The 18,387-nt window shown below is 50.9% G+C and overlaps 1 protein-coding gene across 1 annotated transcript in view; it reads left to right on the forward strand.

Moving 5' to 3' along the window:
- KSR2 (kinase suppressor of ras 2) overlaps positions 1-17,963 on the forward strand; it is a gene marked incomplete at its 3' end in the record, with an annotated part of 274,191 nt that extends 256,228 nt beyond the window's left edge. Inside the window, exons 15-19 of the mRNA XM_079762501.1 lie at positions 5,561-5,657; positions 6,700-6,833; positions 10,934-11,065; positions 15,237-15,366; positions 17,826-17,963. Coding sequence (XP_079618627.1) covers positions 5,561-5,657; positions 6,700-6,833; positions 10,934-11,065; positions 15,237-15,366; positions 17,826-17,963 — 631 coding nt within the window. The remainder of the gene's footprint in view (positions 1-5,560; positions 5,658-6,699; positions 6,834-10,933; positions 11,066-15,236; positions 15,367-17,825) is intronic.
- Positions 17,964-18,387: the final 424 nt, after the last annotated feature.

The following is an 18,387-nucleotide window of genomic DNA, read 5'->3' on the forward strand; positions in this document are numbered from 1 at the left end:
AGATGTGAGGATTTGAGATCTGGACTCAAATCCTGACCCAGTCACCTGCTGCCGGGGCCCCTGCGTAGGTTACCGAAGCTTCCTGCCCTGGATTTCCTCATGTGCACAGTGTCCCTCTCGGAAGGCTGGCGGAGTGCCTGTGGAGAGGACCCCATGGATGAAGGAGTCTCCATTCAGTCTTGTGTTTAACACCTTCCTAACCCTTATTTGCTAAACTTTCTTTTAAAAACAAAAAGTGGAGGCCTCAACCTCAGATCCTGGGGCAGGCCACAATGCCAAGCTATGATTTAATTTTGTTTTCTAATGTGTATGTTTTCATTGTATTTATTTTTACATTTCTTTGGGGCTAGAGATTCTTGCTTTCAATCTGGTCATGATAGAAGGTAATGATAGAAAGTGTTATAAAAATCCACTTACTTTCCAAAGGCAGTGCATCTAAGGAAAACTAGTAGGAGGTGACAAATAATACGAGTTGGCTGATCTGGCAAAAACCTGACTGTGGTTCTGGAATGATTGGTTGCAATGCGAGGGATACCGAACAAGATGCATAGTCTGACCCTTAGGAGATGCTGAGGGAATGTGCTGCAGAGTTAGGGAGCAGCCTGCCCCGGGGTGTCTTTGGACAAGGTCAAGAAGAGCAAGTGTTGGATGGTGGCCGGACCATGCAGTGCGACAGGAGGCAGGGGACTAGCCAGGCTGCTATTGGAAGTGGCCTGGAAGCCCGCACCTCCCCAGCGGCTGCTTATGCCCGTGTGCAGCCCAGACCCGGGAGGGCAGAATGTCACCAGATGCCCAGATGCGTGGGTCACAGTTAGCGGCAGGAGCGCCCCCTAATGGGAAGAACCCCATCCCAGTCCTTAAAGTGCCCAGTGCAGCCAACCCTTAGAGAGAAGAACCCAGTAACACTGATAGTCTGTCTCCTTTCCCCTCCCCCTTCTCAGAGCTTTGCTGCAGCATCAAAGACTGGAGAGGGGTGGGAGGGAAAGAACCTTAGCAAAAACGCAGCCTGCTCTCCAGGCAGCCAGGCTCCTGCTTTGCATATTTCTTTGCCTGGCAGGCTACTATCATCTTTCTCTGCCCAGGACAGGAGCCTCCAACCAGCCCCTTGCTTAATGGAACCCCATAACTCTTCATTCCTGGGCGCACGTGGAGTTAAGCAGGTGGCACACAGCTGGCATTTCTCACTTAGGAAGCTCACCGGGCACTTTTGATTAGAAGGCCCCAGAGGCCCAAGGTTTAATATCTTCCAGGTTAGATTCATGAACGACCTGAAAGCTCAGGCCTGCGGCTGGAATTTGATGGAGCGTGCAACCTGTTGCTGGGAATGGGATTTATTTGCTCAAGGGAGGGGGAAGGAGCGGAGGGCAATTAAAAGGGGTTTTGAGTTTTTAAAGGTGCTTAGAAGACAGCGGGTGGAGGAGGGACAGTGCATCCCTGCTGACAGCCAGTGTTTTTAACCCCACCTCTGACTGGAACGAGCTGCCTCGGGAGCGGCCAGGGCCTTCACCATGTAAGGCCACATCTGGTGCTGAGGATCGGGATGTGGACGCATTCGGGAGGCTTCTTCAGCAACCCCACCCGTGGTCACAAACGTGGGTGCTGTGAGCATCCTCGCATGAGTCCCCAAGGCCGAGTGGGCACCGAGGTGGCAGCGCTGGGCTGATAATCAGTCTGTCTTCAGAGGTGGCTGCCCCCCCCCACACACACACACACACACACTCGCCACCATTCACCCAGCCTGGGTTCTGGGCCTGGTGGTGAGGAGTTTGGGGGGAGGGACAGGAAGTGGCCGCCACGAGCTGCCAGATTTCGGTCCCAGCCACTGTTTGGGCAGAATGAGTCAGTTTGGACAGAGGCCCTTGGAGGTAAACCCACATGGTTTTATTTCATTGTTCCTGACAGCCTCTTTAAGGCTGGTTTACAACGAATTACAACGAATGTCTCACACTTGCTGTGTCATCTTGGCCAAAAGGTTCCCTGTGTCACCCGGGATGTGAGGTGGGAAGACGGCCTTATATGAGCTGCTTGGAGCCAGGGCTGGCAGACATGGTGGCCTGCGGACAAGATAAGAAATTTTCAGTCTCTGCTCCTCCTCTTGGAAAAAGGATGTTCGTTGAGGAGAGAGAGACTGAGAGGGAGGGAGTGTGTGTGTGTGTGTGTGTGTGTGTGTGTGTGTGCGCGCGCATGCCTAGAGGGCTACTAAATATCTCCTCCTGCCACTAGAACACCTTCTCCTGACCCCCAGACTGACACTGTATGGAGGCCAGCAGGCCTCGTTCATCTCCATTGCCATAGGTGTTGTTTGTAGCCACGTTACAGTTTCCATTCACCGAGGACCTATGACATGCCCGAGTCTCAGAGGCAGTGAAGACAAAACACCTGGGTGGGCACAGCCAGCCTCGGGAGCTCCTAGCTCCTCTGCAGACACTGCCCTGGGGACAGGGAGGACGTTAGAAATGGACACCTAGGGTGTCAGTATTGGCTTAGATTTCCTTTTAAATTCCCATGCCATGGATTAATGGTTCATCCTTTTCTTGCTGATTTCCTTAAGTAAACTTTTTTTTGCAAGGATAATATACCTGCCAGAGTGTCTGGATCCTAAGAGCACAACCTGGTGGATTTTCACTAAAGGCATCTCCATAGAACAGGCACCAGATCAAGGCCGCACCGCCTGCCCTTCACAGCCCGCAGCCCCACGGGACACCACTGTGCTGACTCGAGGCACGTGGATCTGTTTTGCCTGCCTTTTTCTCATTGTATAAATTCAGTGTGAGTCTTGTGTATCTGGCTTCTTTTGTTCAACATTTTAATGAACTTCATTCACGTTTTTGTGTGTGTGTGTGTGTGTGGGAGGGGGGTTTTTTTGTTTTGTTTTTTTTTTTTTGCAGTTAGCAATGGTTTGTTTATTATGCAGTACGGTATGAATATAGTTCTTTTTGTTATATGGATAAATGACAATTTATCAATTTTTCAGTTGATAAACATTTGTGTTAGTTCCAGCTTGGGGCTATTAGGATAGGTTGCTATTAACATTCTGGAACATTCTAGTACATTCTAGTACATGTTTGTGGGTGAATACGAGTATGTATGCCTGCTGGGTACATGCTTCGTTAGGGGAGAAATTGCTGGTCGTGGGTTATTTGTATATTTCACATAGCAGATGCACCAAGCTGTGGGCGTACCATTTATGTCCCGCCTGTCAGTGTTAGCTTATCCCGTGGCTCCCGACGCCATGGGGCAGTGAGAGAAGCAGATGTTCGCGGTTGCTGCTGGGGAGGAGGGTGCGCGGGAAGAAGACGGGTTGGACATGTGAAGCCTGCGACCTGTCTTGGTTTTCCGGAGCAGGGGAGTCGGGGAGTCGGGGAGCCTGTTGCAGTTGTTTGCTGCGCCATCTGCCGCGGGATGGTATTTTCTTGGCTCTGCCCTGTAAGGAGTGTAGGTGTCTGTTCAGGACGGAGTATCCAGGGGAGGGAATCCACCCACAGTCCCGCCTTGGGAATATTTAAATGTCAATGTGGTTAATTGGCTGCGCAGCCCACCCCACCTCCAGCTCTCCTCCCGCAGCCTCAGCAGACACACTGCCTGCCTCACCCGCCTCACCTCACCGGCCTGGGGACAGCTTTGAGTCAGCGACCCAGACAGGTGAATCAGACTCCCTGTGAGTCAGCTACCCTGGGACTCTCACCTTAAGCAGGTGAGGAAGTGAATCTTAGAGATCATGGGCTAGCATTTTGGGTGAGTGAATGGATGGATAGAGAGATAATAGATATGGGGTGTGTGTGTGTGTGTGTGTGTGTGTGTGTGTGTGTGTAAACTTATGTAGGCTTGCACAAGTGTGTGTTGACCATTTGCTACCTCTCTTAGTAGCCAGCATTACCTGAGTACTTACCATGTGTTATACACCCGATTTCATGTGATTCTCTTATGAACCCTAGAAAGCAGGAACTATTGACTGCATTTTACTAACAGTGAAACAGAGGCTCAGAGGGGTTAACTCACCTGCCTGGGGTCACACAGCCAGTAGCTGACAAGCCAGGATTCTAACCCATAGCATCTAGCTCTAGGCCTCCGTTCTCCTAACCACTGTTACACTTCCCACCAAGTGCCAACATGGTATGGAGCTCCATTTTTCATTCTATCTTCCTGCTCACTATGCGAGGTAGGAATCATTAGTTCCCTTTAACAGATGAGGAAACAGGGCCAGAGAGGTTAAGTACCCACACCAAGACACACAGTCACTCAGGAAGAGAGCTGGGATTTAGCCTGAAACCATCTAATACGGGAGCTCCGACCTGACCCACACTATCTCAGCCAAGTCTAGCACACAGCAAGGGCTCAATAAATTCTAAGGGAATGAATAGAATGCCTATGGTATTTCAGCAATAAAATCATAGATCAAAGAAAAATGCAAGCTCTTATGTTGAGGTAGATGGAAAATGAACTTTCCTAATGTCATTCAGGCTTCTTTCAGCCAACATTGGACCCTGTGAGCGAGATGTGGTGCTAGGGGCTGGGGATGCTCCGGTGAATCTGGAACTTCATTCATTCATTCATTCATTCACTCATTCATCCCCTCCCTCCCTCACTCGTTCATTCAGTGACTATTTAGTGAGTGCCTGGTCTGTGAGTGCCTGGTCTGTGAGTGCCTGGTCGGACTCACTTTGCAAGGGAAGGACAGATGTGCATGCCAACAACTAAATGAGAAGGTGTGACTGTCACTGCATAATGTCCCTTTCCATCTTGTCATTCATCTTAAACCACTGGTCCTGGAAATGAACTCAATGAGGCTGAAAATAGTTTGAAAAACCTTCTATCTAGACAGGCATCTGGTTTGGGGGGAGTATTATTGGTCTTTACACACTTCTGTCTGAAGACTAATGCATCATTTGCTGATGGTAATTAGTATGCATCAGTGGCCACTTTGCTGGTCTTTTATCACTGTCCCCACAAACCACGGCTCCTGGCGAGCGGGAGCAGCTGGGATGAGTGGCCGGCAGAGTGCTGTCTGAGTGGGGTCTGAGGACCCGTCCATCATTGGTGTGTGCACAGCTTTCCCTCCTGAGACTCTGGGAAAGAGGGAACTTCCTAGATTCCGCGGGTGTCCTTGGAGGCTGGGGTGGGGGTTGGGGGTGCTGGTGAAGATCCTGGAGAGCCGAGAAGAACTTGCTCCCGGACCCGCCTCCCAGAACCAGCCTGAGTTCCCGTCCCAGGCTTACTATACCATAGGATTAACGGGCATGTCCACAAGTCCACCCTATTACATGTCACTTCTAATAACTGTGTAGGTCACCACATCTTAAAAACATATTTTTATTGATTTCACAGAGGAAGGGAGAGAGAGAGAGAGAGAGAAACATCAATGATGAGAAAGAATCATCAATCAGCTGCCTCCTGCAACCCTCTACTGGGGATTGAGCCCACAACCTGGGCATGTGCCCTGACCTGGAATTGAACCGTGACCTCCTGGTTCATAGGTCGATGTTCAACCACTGAGCCACACCAGCCGGGTAAGGTCAACCTCATCTCAACAGCTACCAACGATTTCTCTCGTCCTTTTCAGCCTCTGTAAAGGACGGACCCTCTATTCGGTGGTGCGGGACGCCAAGATCGTCTTGGATGTGAATAAAACCAGGCAGATTGCCCAAGAAATTGTGAAGGTACCGTAGGGTCTGGGCCCCCCTCCCTGAACCTCAGAAAGACTGTGCCCCCTCTTTGAGACTCATAGTCTGGCTTCAGACCAATAGTCTGGGCTTCAAAGAAAGCAGACTTGACTTGACAAATGTTATGCCAAGTGTATTTAAGAATTTTGCCCCAAGATACAACCATTAGGGCTGGTCTATCAGTGTTTGGTTCCTATCTAGTGCCTCGTCATCATGATAATTGGACATGTACAGGGACCGGGCGGGGAACATTCTCCTTGTTAGCATCCTTTACTCCTCAAGCCCTTGAATTCCCAGGTGTGTTAGCCATCTCTCTCTAGCTGCTGGGGAAACATCCAATTATTGGATGTTGTTTGGAATTAAAACAAGCAGGAACATCCTGTGTTTTCTGGCAGATGCCTCATTAGTCAGTTGTATCCGGTCTTTTATTTCCATTGGAAGTGTCAGGACTAAGGGGTGAGAAGCAATAAAAATGTAACTTCTCATAAAGGCAAACAGATCTCTAGACACCCACCCTTGAGCTGCACCTTCAACAGGTTCTTCTCCATGTTTTTGATGATCAAGTCCTGTTACGTCTCTTGAGGAACGCAGTGTGTTCAGCAGGGGCAGGGACGGGGTTAAGTAGACTAAGGAGGAGGTCTCCTGCAGGGAGTTATTTGTCAAAGAGGAATGGGGGGTGGGGGGCGGTGGAGACAGCTAATGAAATTCCTTTCTCAGGGGCCCTCATCTCAGATTTGTTCCCACCCTTTTTCTTCTAGAGAGATCTTCCTTTGTTTCTAATTCAGGAAGCAGAGGAGCTAGATGGAGCCGGTCTTGCAGTGGTCTGAGGGCGGGGGCAGATCTGTGTCTTGGGGATCCTGCCTGTTCCCACCTGCCAGGCCTTCTCCCACCCCACCTGTATGCCTTTGCATTTGGGCCCTGGTTCTGCTATGGGTGTGGTCCCATGGGCAAAACAGGGAGCGTGAACCAGGACCCCAGGCCACGGTGGCAGCGAGCACTCAGGTTTCCTCTGACAACCCTGTCGCCTTGTTCCTGGCAGGGCATGGGCTACCTCCACGCCAAGGGAATCCTGCACAAGGACCTCAAGTCCAAGAACGTCTTCTACGACAATGGCAAAGTGGTGATCACAGACTTTGGGCTCTTCAGCATTTCCGGGGTGCTGCAGGCTGGCAGGTGAGAAGTGGTGGGAGGGCTCAGAGGGGTTCTTGACAGACAACGATCAGGACGGGGAGTCATCCTGAATGGCTTTAGTGAACTAGACGTGGTGTTAGCCTGAGGTCACCTAGCTGAACAGCCAGGCCGCCCCGTGATTGTGCAGGGCTGACTCCCAGGTGGGCACCCAGCATCTCCAAATCCTGCAAAGCCCTGGCCCTTGAGTTTCATTGAGGACTCTTCCCTCATCCCAAGTGCTCACCCGGAAGTGGGAATCACCCAAGAGCCTCCCTCCAAGTTTTCTTACGAATCCATTCATTTTAGTGGAGCAGGACTTCAGTTAAGAGCGAGGGATTTAAAGTCAGACACACCTGGGGCCCAGCATGGCTTGGCCACTTACTAACTGTGACTTCAGTCAAGTCATGGACGTTTTCTGAACTTCAGTTGCCTTGTCTGCAAGGAAAATGATGGATGGGGTTGTGCTCGCCTCCGGGTCCTTGTGCGGATAAAATCAGATGCCACATGCAGTCCAGCACCGTGCCTGGGGCACAGGAAACTACAAATAGTAGCTGCTGCTGAGTTGTAATTAGTATTAATTTGCATAGACCTCCTCAATATCACACAGGAGAATCATTAACCACCAGTTAAGTAATTAACTCTCAGGCGCCTCTCACCCCAGAGCGAGGTGACCGTGTGAAAAACAGCTTGATCCCAAGTAAACAACCCATAATTCAGAAGGGCCGCCTGTGTGGCTTTTAATTTGGAAAGTGTGTGCGCGCGCGCAACACACACACACACACACACACACACACACACACACACACACACACACGCACACTCCAAACCCTGCGTGTTTTCTCTAACGGAGCTCCACGTATGACGAATGGCTTGCCTCCCCAGAGAGGCAGCCTCACAGTTTCTCTCCTTCCTCTTCAGCTTCTTCCCTTTGAGGGTAGCTGGTGGCTTTGTGCTGCACCCAGGCCTCTCCAAAGTGAATTTGTTCACGCTCCATGATACCTTGAGTCTGCCAGGAAGTCCCACCGTCCTAAGTCGGGTGAGACTTGACCTGGCTCTTTCTGTGTGATGCGGAAACAAACAGAAGCTTAAATTTCATTTTTAGATTTTACTCCACCCCCCAAAATTTTCCGCAGTCTTCAAAACGATCTAGATAGAGCATCTAAGATAAGAAAATAGGCAGAAAATGATCAAATACATCAGTAAATAGAGAGGTGGAAAGAGGCCTCGAGTCAGAACCCAGAAGCCAGGCGGGCTGGCTCCCCGGCAGCACTTATTTCGAGGTTTGCTGCGTGGGGACCGGCACACTCCCCTGTTGCCATCGCCACAGCCCCTCTTTCTTGGATGACATTCTTACTTTGGGCTCTACTCTCAGCCTCATTTCTGAGTCCTCAAGGTAAAAAAACACATCCACAGGTAATACCTAAGCCCACTGATTGTGTGGCCCTGGCTGCTAACACAGCCCTGTGCCAGGCATTGTCTCCCTTTCGTCCCTGCACCGGCCATGTGAAACTATGTACCCATTTTGTAGGTGGGAAAATAGAGACTGGGGTCTCTCAAAGTCACAGAGCTAGTAAGCAACAGATGGGTCCTTAAATCCCTGCTGTTAGTGGGCGATGTGTTCTATCTTGTCTGCTGTGTAGGGCACAGGAGCAAGTCACGTGTCACTGATGGTGAAAAACTGAAATTTGGACCGTTTCCTTATTTAATGTAGAAATTTGAACAGTGATGCTCAACTACACTCTCCCGCCCCTCCCTGGGACACTTGTGATGTCTGCAGACCTTTTTAGTTGTCACAACAGGGAGAAGAGGTGCTACTGGTGTCTAGTGGGCACAGGCCAGAATGCTGCTCACCGTCTGCCATGCGCAGAACGGCCCCACCCGAAGGACTAGCCAGCCCAAACCAGAACTCAAACTCCTGCAGCCTCTCTCGCCAGGCTTCTCCCGCCCCCAAGCGAGGTCTGCAGGATGACTTCAGGGAGGATATGAACAAACATTTTCCATATTAATTTTAATGTGTACTTAAAGAGTGCTCGTTCCCACGTAAGGTCATGTTAAAAGGTAACCTATTAAAATACACAGGAGTGAAAAAAATCCATTTGTTGTAAATAATAGTCTAGCGTAGCACTGTCCAAGGTGGTCGCCACTAGGCACAGGTGGCTATTTTAACTTTAATTCAAATAAGTAAAAAGCTCTCTTCTTCAGTTGCATCGGCTGGATGTCAGCTGCTCAGTAGCCGGGATGGCTAGTGGCTGTTGTATTGGAAGCAAAGGGTGAGAATAGTTGCTCTCAAAGGGCAGGACCCCCCGCTGTGGGATGTGAAGGAATGAGTTCAGGAGGTGATGCCTCGCCTTGCGGAGCTCAGAAGCCTGCCCTGGAAGAAGCCTCCAACCCAGCCAGCCTGGGGTGCCCAGCAGGCGCCCCGGAGGCCCCACTGCTGTAGGGGCTCTGGCCCGTCACAGCCACACTCCTTTTTGTTTGTTTATTTGTTTGTTTGTTTGTTTGTTAATCCTTACCTGAGGGTATTTTTTCCCCATTGATTTTCAGAGAGAGAAGAAGGGAAGGATGGGAGGGGAGAGAGAGAGAGAAGCATCAATGTGAGAGAGACAAATTGATTGCATGCCTCCAACACATGCCTGTCTGGGAATAGGGATCACTGGGGATCGAACCTGCAACTCAGATATGTGCCCTTGACTGGGAATCAAACCCGTGGCCCTTAGGTGTGCAGCCAACACTCTAACCACTGAGCAACGTCAGCCAGGGCACATCCTCACTCTTGATGGTTGGAGATACCCATCCCCTTCTCCCACACCTGCCCACTCTCCCAAAATAACCGGTCCTTTCCTAGGAGAAAGGGGAGACTTGCAGGAGGTCGGACTTCCGTCTCAAATGGGAAGTTCTGCACTTGCTAAAGACGGAGTGTGAAGAAGGGAGCCAGCTTCCTGTCTCCTCTAAGGGTGCATCCCGAGGAATGCTCACAGATGCCCAAAGACGCCCCCGCAGCATTGTTGACGGTGCTGGAAGGGGAGCCACCAAGGCCCAGCCACCCGGGCTTGGATGGACACATTTGAATGGATACACAGGATGGTGTCACCTGTGCCACGCACACTGGTTTCTAGGGTTCTAGAACACCCCACACGGGGCCTGCCTTGGACCTTTGTCTCACTACCCCGCCTGCCTACAATTTTCTTGTTCAGAGGGCTGGATCCTTTGGGTCATGCCCATGGTAGCTCACATTTTACCTAAAGCCAGCTTCCTCTTATCTTTGACACTTGCCCTTTTAACTTTGTGTGCAGTGCTTATCATATGTGTCTTTCCTGTTTATTTAAGTCACTTATCATCGCCTTTTCCTACCAAAGTTCAGGCTCCAGGAGGACGGGGCCCCGTGGGTCCTGCTCTCCGCTGGGCTCCTGGTGAGAGAGCAGAGCCTGGTGTCAGGGTGGGGAAGGATTGGAGTCACGTGACAGGCCTGTTCCCCGCTGAGGGCGAACAGAGGGCCACTCTTCCCTGTGGCTCCAGCGCCGTGGGGAGGTGACCAGGGGGTGGAGTTGGGGGGGGGGGTCTGCCATGCAGCGCAAGGAGCCCCAGCCCTGGGGCCAGCTGGCAGTGGGTAGAGGGGCAGCCCCGGACAAGCACTCAGCACTCGGAGCCTCAACTTCTCTTGTGCAAAATAAAGAAAACAGAACGGACCAGGACGGGTGGTTTGGGATTTGAGATGATGTATGTGAGAGGTGTGTGTGCACGCACATGCGGGTCTCTGTCCGTACTTCCCAGGAGCACCAATGTCGTATTCGCTGGTACACGTGTGTGGAGACTACAGAACATGACCCACAAGTGATGAGACGGCTGTATTTATGGAATGCAGCGGGGGAGGGGCGCCTCAGAGGCGAAGGGACCCCACGATGGTTTGGGGGTGGCGTGTCTCTCTCCAGACCAGCCTTCCCTGTGCCACTCCCACAGGGTCTTAGCCTCAGGTCCAAGGTCAGGCAGTGCCCCCACAGGGAGATGCAGGAAGCCAGCAGAGATGGCACAGGGGCTTGGCTCCGCGCTGGGGCCTGACCCTCCCGGCCAGCGACATAGGACTCACTCTGTGCTCTGCTTTCCAGGCGGGAGGACAAGCTGCGCATCCAGAGCGGCTGGCTGTGCCACCTGGCGCCCGAGATCATCCGCCAGCTGTCCCCCGACACGGAGGAGGACAAGCTGCCCTTCTCCAAGCACTCGGACGTCTTTGCCCTCGGGTAGGCGCCCCCCTGGCCTTCAGAGCCTCAGCCCGGCAGGGGCCCACGGCCCAGGTTTCCTGCGCTGCTTTTGGGAGGGACAGGGCACCTGTCTGTGGGGGCAGAGTGGCTGGGTTTCTGAGATTGGGGGGATCCGACGGGTGCAGTAGAAAGGGTGGCCCAGCAAATCTTCGTGCCTGGTTTCTAAGTGGTTATGGACCATGGCAGGCTACCTGGCTCGTTCACAACCACAGTACTGTGTGCGGAATGGAAAAGAGAAGGACAGGATTGAGGCTGGGTGACCGGTGCAGGCGGAGATGCTGGTGCTGTCCCCTGAGTCAGTGCCAGCGGCTGTGGGAACTGGGAATGGAGACGCATTCAGAAATGGGAGCGATGGGGTTTGATGGTGGACGGAATGTGGGTGGCGGCCAGATTTCCACCTTAAGCACCTGGGCAGAGGGAGAGTTAGCACCTCACCAAGGTAGAGAGACCCTGGAGGTGGGACAGGAAGGCAAAGAGGACCGATTGTACACCGTGAGTTTGAGCTGCCATGAGCTGGCCAGTAGAGCCAGTGGAGCCAACCAGAAGGCGCAGAATCTGCGCAGCTCGAGCCTGGGAAAGAAGAGTGGAGGATTGTCAGTAAAGGGCAACCGCCATCCTGGGAGAGACCCGACGTCTGTTGTTTTTGTTTTGTTTTTAATTGATTTCAGAGAGGAAGGGAGAGGGAGCGAGGGATAGAAACATCAGTGATGACAGAGAACCATCGATGGGCTGCCTTCTGCATGCCCACACTGGGGATCGAGCCTGCAAGCTGGGCATGTGCCCTGAACGGGAATTGAACCATGACCTCCTGGTTCATAGGTCGACGCTCAAGCACTGAGGCACAGGGACCGGGCTGAATGAGATGTCTTTGGAAGTAGAGAGGGGGGTGGGGATTCAGGACACACAGCCCCAAGGTGTGGGCCGAGTGCTCTGAGAAGGTGCAGCTGGGAAGGCTTCTGTGCCCTCCTCCCTCCAGCGGCCCGGCTAACCCTCACCTGAGCCGTCCCGGGTGGGGGCAGGGCTGGTGGAGATAACGCTGGGGAAGCTGCCCGGGAAAGCCGCAGGCCTGCAGTGTGTGTAGATACACTGAGCACCACGGAGGGATGTTAGGCCATCTTCCATGGAAAAGTACCCACTGCGCCCCCTCTGTACAACCTGGGAAGGGGGTTCCTGGCACATTAGGATTCTCAACGACTGTCACTTGGACCCCATTAGTGGCTGTCATTTTCCCTGATTCGTTTATGCCCCAATCTTTATCTAGTTAGAAACTGTTATCTGAAACCAAATTGCAGTAATTAAGTTGGTATATTTTCATATAAATTTAGCAAAAGAAAGAAGAATGTAATTAACAAAATGTACCGAAGTAATTACTTTTCCACTGGTGTTTTCATCTTGAGCAACTTGTATTTTTCTTTAAGTGAGTTTCTCTTGCAAGTTGGGTGCAAAAGAAAGTTTTAAGGAGACCTTTGTTCCTGACACTGTTGCATTCTGGTTTCCTGCCAATTAGATGCCCCTTGGTGCTTGGGAACGCCATGCTCAAGCATGACCTAGAGCGAAAGGGCCTTTCAGAAGCGCAGTGAGCACTGTGCTCGGGCTCTTATGAACAGGTGCCATTGACAGGTGAGGAAACAGGCTCCGAGGGGCTCAGTGACTTGCCCGATGTCCGGCAGGAGCTGGGAGTCAAACGTAGGGCAGCCTCACTCCAGATTTGGTGCTTTGACCCAGGGAGTCATTTCACCACGCAAAGCCCTAATTAAAGATCATAAAACCCACTGAGGTGTTGTCAGGAGTAAGTGAGCCAACGCCCACAGGGCACCCAGCCCAGCACGAGCTCCCGCTCCCACAGCCTCCCTTTCTCCTTTCACCGGAGCGGCGCCTGCAGCCTGCGGTCTGTCTGTGCTCCTCACCAGCCCTCACCCATCAACTACAGGTGTTGTCCCCCAGATAATTCTCTGCCCCCATTGCATGATGGGGCATAGGGTTGCCAGTCTAGCACAATGGCCAGTGATGCAATTCTGTAGTCAGATGAACTGGATTCAACCTTATTTGCTGTGTGACTTCGAGTAAGATAACATAACCTTCCTGGGCCTCGGTTTCCTCATCTGTAAAATGGGGATAATGAGAGTGCCTCCTGTTTTAAAATGGAGCTTTCATTGTTATTCAGATATGATGGGCCAATAGATGGGGCAACGACTGCCATTGAAAGGGTGCTTTGTTACTCACAGTTCCCAGAAGGACAGGGCATATGTACCGAGAAGTAAACACTCAATCAGTGTTATTGTTTATTGTGATGATGATATCAACCACTGAGCACTTAACTTGAGAACTTCCTGAGCATCTAAAGCAACATCCCAGCACTGGGTGGCAGCACCCCTCCCCACCCCAGAAGGATGAGGTCAGCAGGGAGAAGCGATGTAAGGGAGACGTGGAACCCTAGAAATAGCCTGATTGACACAGTCCTCTGATTCAGAAGGGTAACAGGGTGCTTCGTGCTCTTTAAGGCAGATTTACACAAATTAGCCTAGATTGGAGGAAAGGTCAGCTCTGAGGATGGTTTCAGGGAGTCCCTGAGTTGCAGAGCCTTGTTCTCAGTGAGCTTGTAGCTAGACCAACAATGGATCTGTGCTGCCTGTCACTACTCAAGCCAATAAAGCAGAGACAGGGTTGAATCATATATGAGTGTTTATTCCAATATTGCCGGCAGCATGGGAGAGCAGCAGGTTATCCACAAAAATCTTCTGTGCAGCCCATCATAAGCCAGCTGCTTATATAGACATAAGTACAAAGGAAAGTAGGCAAAAGGGCAGTTTACAGGAATGCAAAGGGCTGAGTGATTTGCAAGGGCTGGGGTTACATGGGAAATAGCGAAGGGAGTGCCCAAATTAACAGGTGAGCAGGCCAGAGGTTTGCAAAGGCCTGCAGGTTTGCAAAAGGGGCTGGGGACCTTTGCTCATCTTTCCAGATAACAGGCAGCTCCAAATGGGGAGGAAGGATTGCATCTCCACGTCAGCTCCAGCCAGGGAGGAATGTGCCTTCTTTAATCAGAATAAAACGGTCACGGTCAACACGGTTAATATTTCCTACAATACTAGCTGGTTCCCCATCATTCTATTTTTAACCTTTTCAAGCTGAGACCTGTCCTCACGGAAAAGCTCCAACACCCGCATCCCAGGAACACCCACATGGTCCTCACTGCCCCCCACACCTCCCAGCATCGTTTATCCTGCCCAGCCTGGGCCCTGTCCATTCCCATGTGCTGCTCACAGGAGCAGACCTTTCTGCAGTCATTACACTGTCATTGTCTATGAAACACGTGATGACAAAGTCAATCCTTCTAGAATAAACCTGGCATCGCATTGTCCTCCACTCAGCATCCCAGATAAACCGTCTCCCACTGCAGTTGGCAGCTTAGGAAACCTGGACTCAGGGAAGTGCGGAGTGGAATCAGAACTTGAACGCAGGGCAATCTGACTCGGACCGTTCTCTTCCTTCCATTTATTCTACAGGGTGATTCATACTTAGAAAAACCCAAGCACACAAGGAAAAATTCCTGTCCTATCTCAGAGATAGCCACTGTTAACACTTTACAGTGTTTCTCTTCATTCTTTTGTCGGTCCATATGTAATATTTTTTAAAAAAGAGTAACATTATATCTTAGACATAGTTTCTTTTTTCATTTAAAATGATATATTGAGCATTTTTGTCATGTCAGCAAGGTTTTTTTTGAAATGTGTTAATAATGTAGGATTCCATGTCATTTTATGGGTTTACCATGATGCATGCAGCCTGTTCCTTTTACTGAACACTTGCATCATTCCTGCTTTCTTCAATGTTACGCATCATGTTGTAGAGAACATCCTTGTAAATGACTCTTGTATCCTTAATTATTCTCCTACAGGCTCTCTAGAATTACAGCCACACTCTATTAAATTACTCAGGTTCTAGGTTTTGATTCATGTTAATCAAGGCACCAGAGGCGGTATCCTGGGATAAGCATGATTCTAAGACACCAAGAAAGCCTTAAGCACAGCCGTGAGGAAGAAATAGGGGACAGAGTGATCAGCCAGCAGGCTGGCGGGTGCGTGGGTGTTAGTGAGGGGATACGAGTAACATATCACACCAACACCCCTTTAACAACGTCTGCCAACAGAACAATCTGGTATGAACTTCACGCCAGGGAGTGGCCTTTCAAGACCCAGCCAGCAGAGGCAATCATCTGGCAAATGGGCACAGGCCTGAAACCCAACCTCAGCCAGATCGGCGTGGGAAAAGAGATCTCGGTGAGTCGGGATGGTGCCAGGTCCTGGGGACTGTTCAGGGCCTTCTTTTTTGTGTGTGTGAAGTGCAAGTGCTTTCCCAAAGGGTAACCAAAAAGCATGCCCACAGCCTTGTCCTATAATGATTTGGAGCTTAGAAGGCAAAACTCTCTGAACTGTGCCTGCAATTCAGGTTCCTACCATCAGGGGCGCAGTAGCACTTGGCCAGGTTTTACTGGCAATGGACTTCTGAGTTAAGTAGAACCAGGGAATCCTTCTTTTTCTGTCAATTTAAAAAAAGACCTTCATTAAAATATCACTGGTAATCTAATTTTAATTGCATCTATGTTAAAAAATTTAAGGCATTGTCCAACTCAGAACAGAAACACAAAAGCCTGAATATCTATATATATAAAAGGCTAATATGCTAAGTGTCCAATTGTCTGACCGGTTGCTATGATGCACACTAACCACCAGGGGGCAGACGCTCAACACAGGAGCTGCCGAGTTGCAGTGACTTGGCAGCAGCGGTTCTCAGGTGATGTACCCCAAAACCAGAGAGGAGGGAGCCCAATTCCCCATGGGGCCGCATGATTCCACCTTCGGCCGTGGGTTATGTTGTTGCTGGGGCACTGTTGGCACCAAATCTGGTTTACTGCACACTTGCGTTTGTGTTCCACACCCTGTATGACAGCAACTGTGCGGAGTGCCCTCTCCCACTCCGGGACTCCTTGGGGGATGTCAGAGAGCCGGTTTCGGCCCGTTCCCTGCAGGCCAGGCTGAGGGACCCCACCTGCTGGAGGGACCCCGCTCACTCTGCAGACGCCGGGGAGGGGCTGCGGGAGGTTGGCTCCAGAGTGTGTGCGGCCCATCACACAGCCCCACCCCACCGGCCACCTTCTAATTAATTTCCTTTCAGTGTGCAGGAATCTGTGCACCAGCTCACTAGTATATTAATAATTGCCCTCTAAAACATAGCATGAAGAATTCCTGTTTTTTAATCTTCACCCAAGGATATTTTTTCATTGATTTAAAGAGAGTGGGAGGGAGGGAGGGAGGGAGGAAGAGAGAGAGAGAGAGAGAGAGAGAGAGAGAGAGAGAGAGAGAGAACACCGATGTGAGAGAGTCACATCAGAGGGTGGGAGGGAGGGAGGGAGAGAGAGAGAGAGCGAGAGAGAGAGAGAGAGAGAGAGCGAGAGAGAGAGAGAGAGAGAGAGAGAGAGAGAGAAAGAAACATCGATGTGAGAGTCACATCAATTGGTTGCCGCCCATATGCCCCCAGCCAGGGCCGGGAGCCTTCAACTGAGGCATGTGCCCTCTACTGAAATCAAACCCAGGACCCTTCAGTCCGTAGGCCAACACTCTATCTACTGAGCCAAACCAGCTAGAGCGAATTCCCCTCTTTTGATCAGAGACAGATGAGTCAGGGAGGGAGTAATTATCTGGAATGTTTTTAAGGGCTGCCTGCCTCTTAAGTTTCCTTTCTCAGGTGAGAATATTACTATAAGTAATTTTCCCCTCTATGACTTTGAGGGGCACTTATAGAATTGTGATGTGGATTCCTTTTCTCCCTCCCCATTAAGAACAATGTTCACAAACTCATTGAGGAGTATTTTATTGATCTCAGTGTATTCCAGGCTTTCTAGAATAGGGCTAACCTAGTCTGCCATATGGCCTAGAACAGTGGTCGGCAAACTGCGGTTTGCGAGCCACATGCAGCTCTTTGGCCCCTTGAGTGTGGCTCTTCCACAAAATACCACGTGCGGGCGCGCATGTACAATGCGATTGAAACTTGGTGCCATGCACAGAAGTCGGTTTTCGGCCTGAGCGAGTCTATTTTGAAGAAGTGGCGTTAGAACACTCAAGGGGCCAAAGAGCCGCATGTGGCTCGCGAGCCGCGGTTTGCTGACGACTGGCCTACAAAGTAGGTGAGTAGAAGGATAGATGGATGGATGGATGGATGGATGGATGGATGGATGGATGGATAGATGGATGGGTGGATGGATGGATGGATGGATGGATGGATGGATGATGGATAGATCATGGATGGGTGGATGGATGGGTGGATGGATGGATGGATGATGGATAGATCATGGATGGGTGGATGGATGGATGGGTGGATGGATGGATGGGTAGATGGGATGGATGGATGGATAATGGATGGGTTGATGGGTGTATGAATGATGGATGGATAGATGATGGATGAGTGGTTGGATGCATGGATGGATCTTTGGATGGATGGATGGATGGATGGATGGATGGATGGATGGATGGATTATAAATTCATGAATTTAGATGGGTACATGCCTGATGGATGGATGGATGGGTGGATAGATGGACAAATGGATGGATGATGGGTGGATGGATGATTGAAGAATATGGAAGTGGGACAAATGGGTATACAAATGGACAGATCCAATGAGGTTCTAAGGAGTAATATAGACATCATTTATGTTAAATCATCACATATTGGCTTCTTTTAGGACATCCTCCTCTTCTGCTGGGCCTTTGAACAAGAGGAGAGACCTACCTTCACCAAGCTCATGGACATGCTGGAGAAACTGCCAAAACGAAACCGCCGCCTGTCTCACCCCGGGCATTTCTGGAAGTCGGCAGAGTAGGTGTTCTCCCTTGGCCTCTCTCCCCGCTGCCCCTGTCCTCTGGCCTTGGTCACCTGTTGCTCCCTTCCCCAACTCCTCTGCCAGCCTTCTCCTTCCCATGCACCCACCTCCCTCCCCCGCCACCGTTTGTCCCTACCAGGTTTCTGTTCAGGGGAGTCTGCTCTGGGATTTGGGCCCTAGCACTGCCATGTGGCTACTGTGCTGCCTCACTGCCTAATTCTCCCCGATGAAGGCTGATGCCCAGTGGGTGGAGCATCCCGTGGCAAGGTGGTACCCTGAACCCACCAATCCCCACATGTCAGGTATTCCACATACCCCTCTACAAGGCCTAGCTTTCAGGAAGTCTTCCCTCAAACCAGCAGCCTGTCCCCATCAAGGCAACTCTGAGCTCCCAGCATTCTCTGTTACACAGATAGGTAGGGCC

Source organism: Cnephaeus nilssonii, assembly GCF_951640355.1.
Source record: "Cnephaeus nilssonii genome assembly, chromosome: 22".
Classification (NCBI taxonomy): Eukaryota; Metazoa; Chordata; class Mammalia; order Chiroptera; family Vespertilionidae; genus Cnephaeus; species Cnephaeus nilssonii.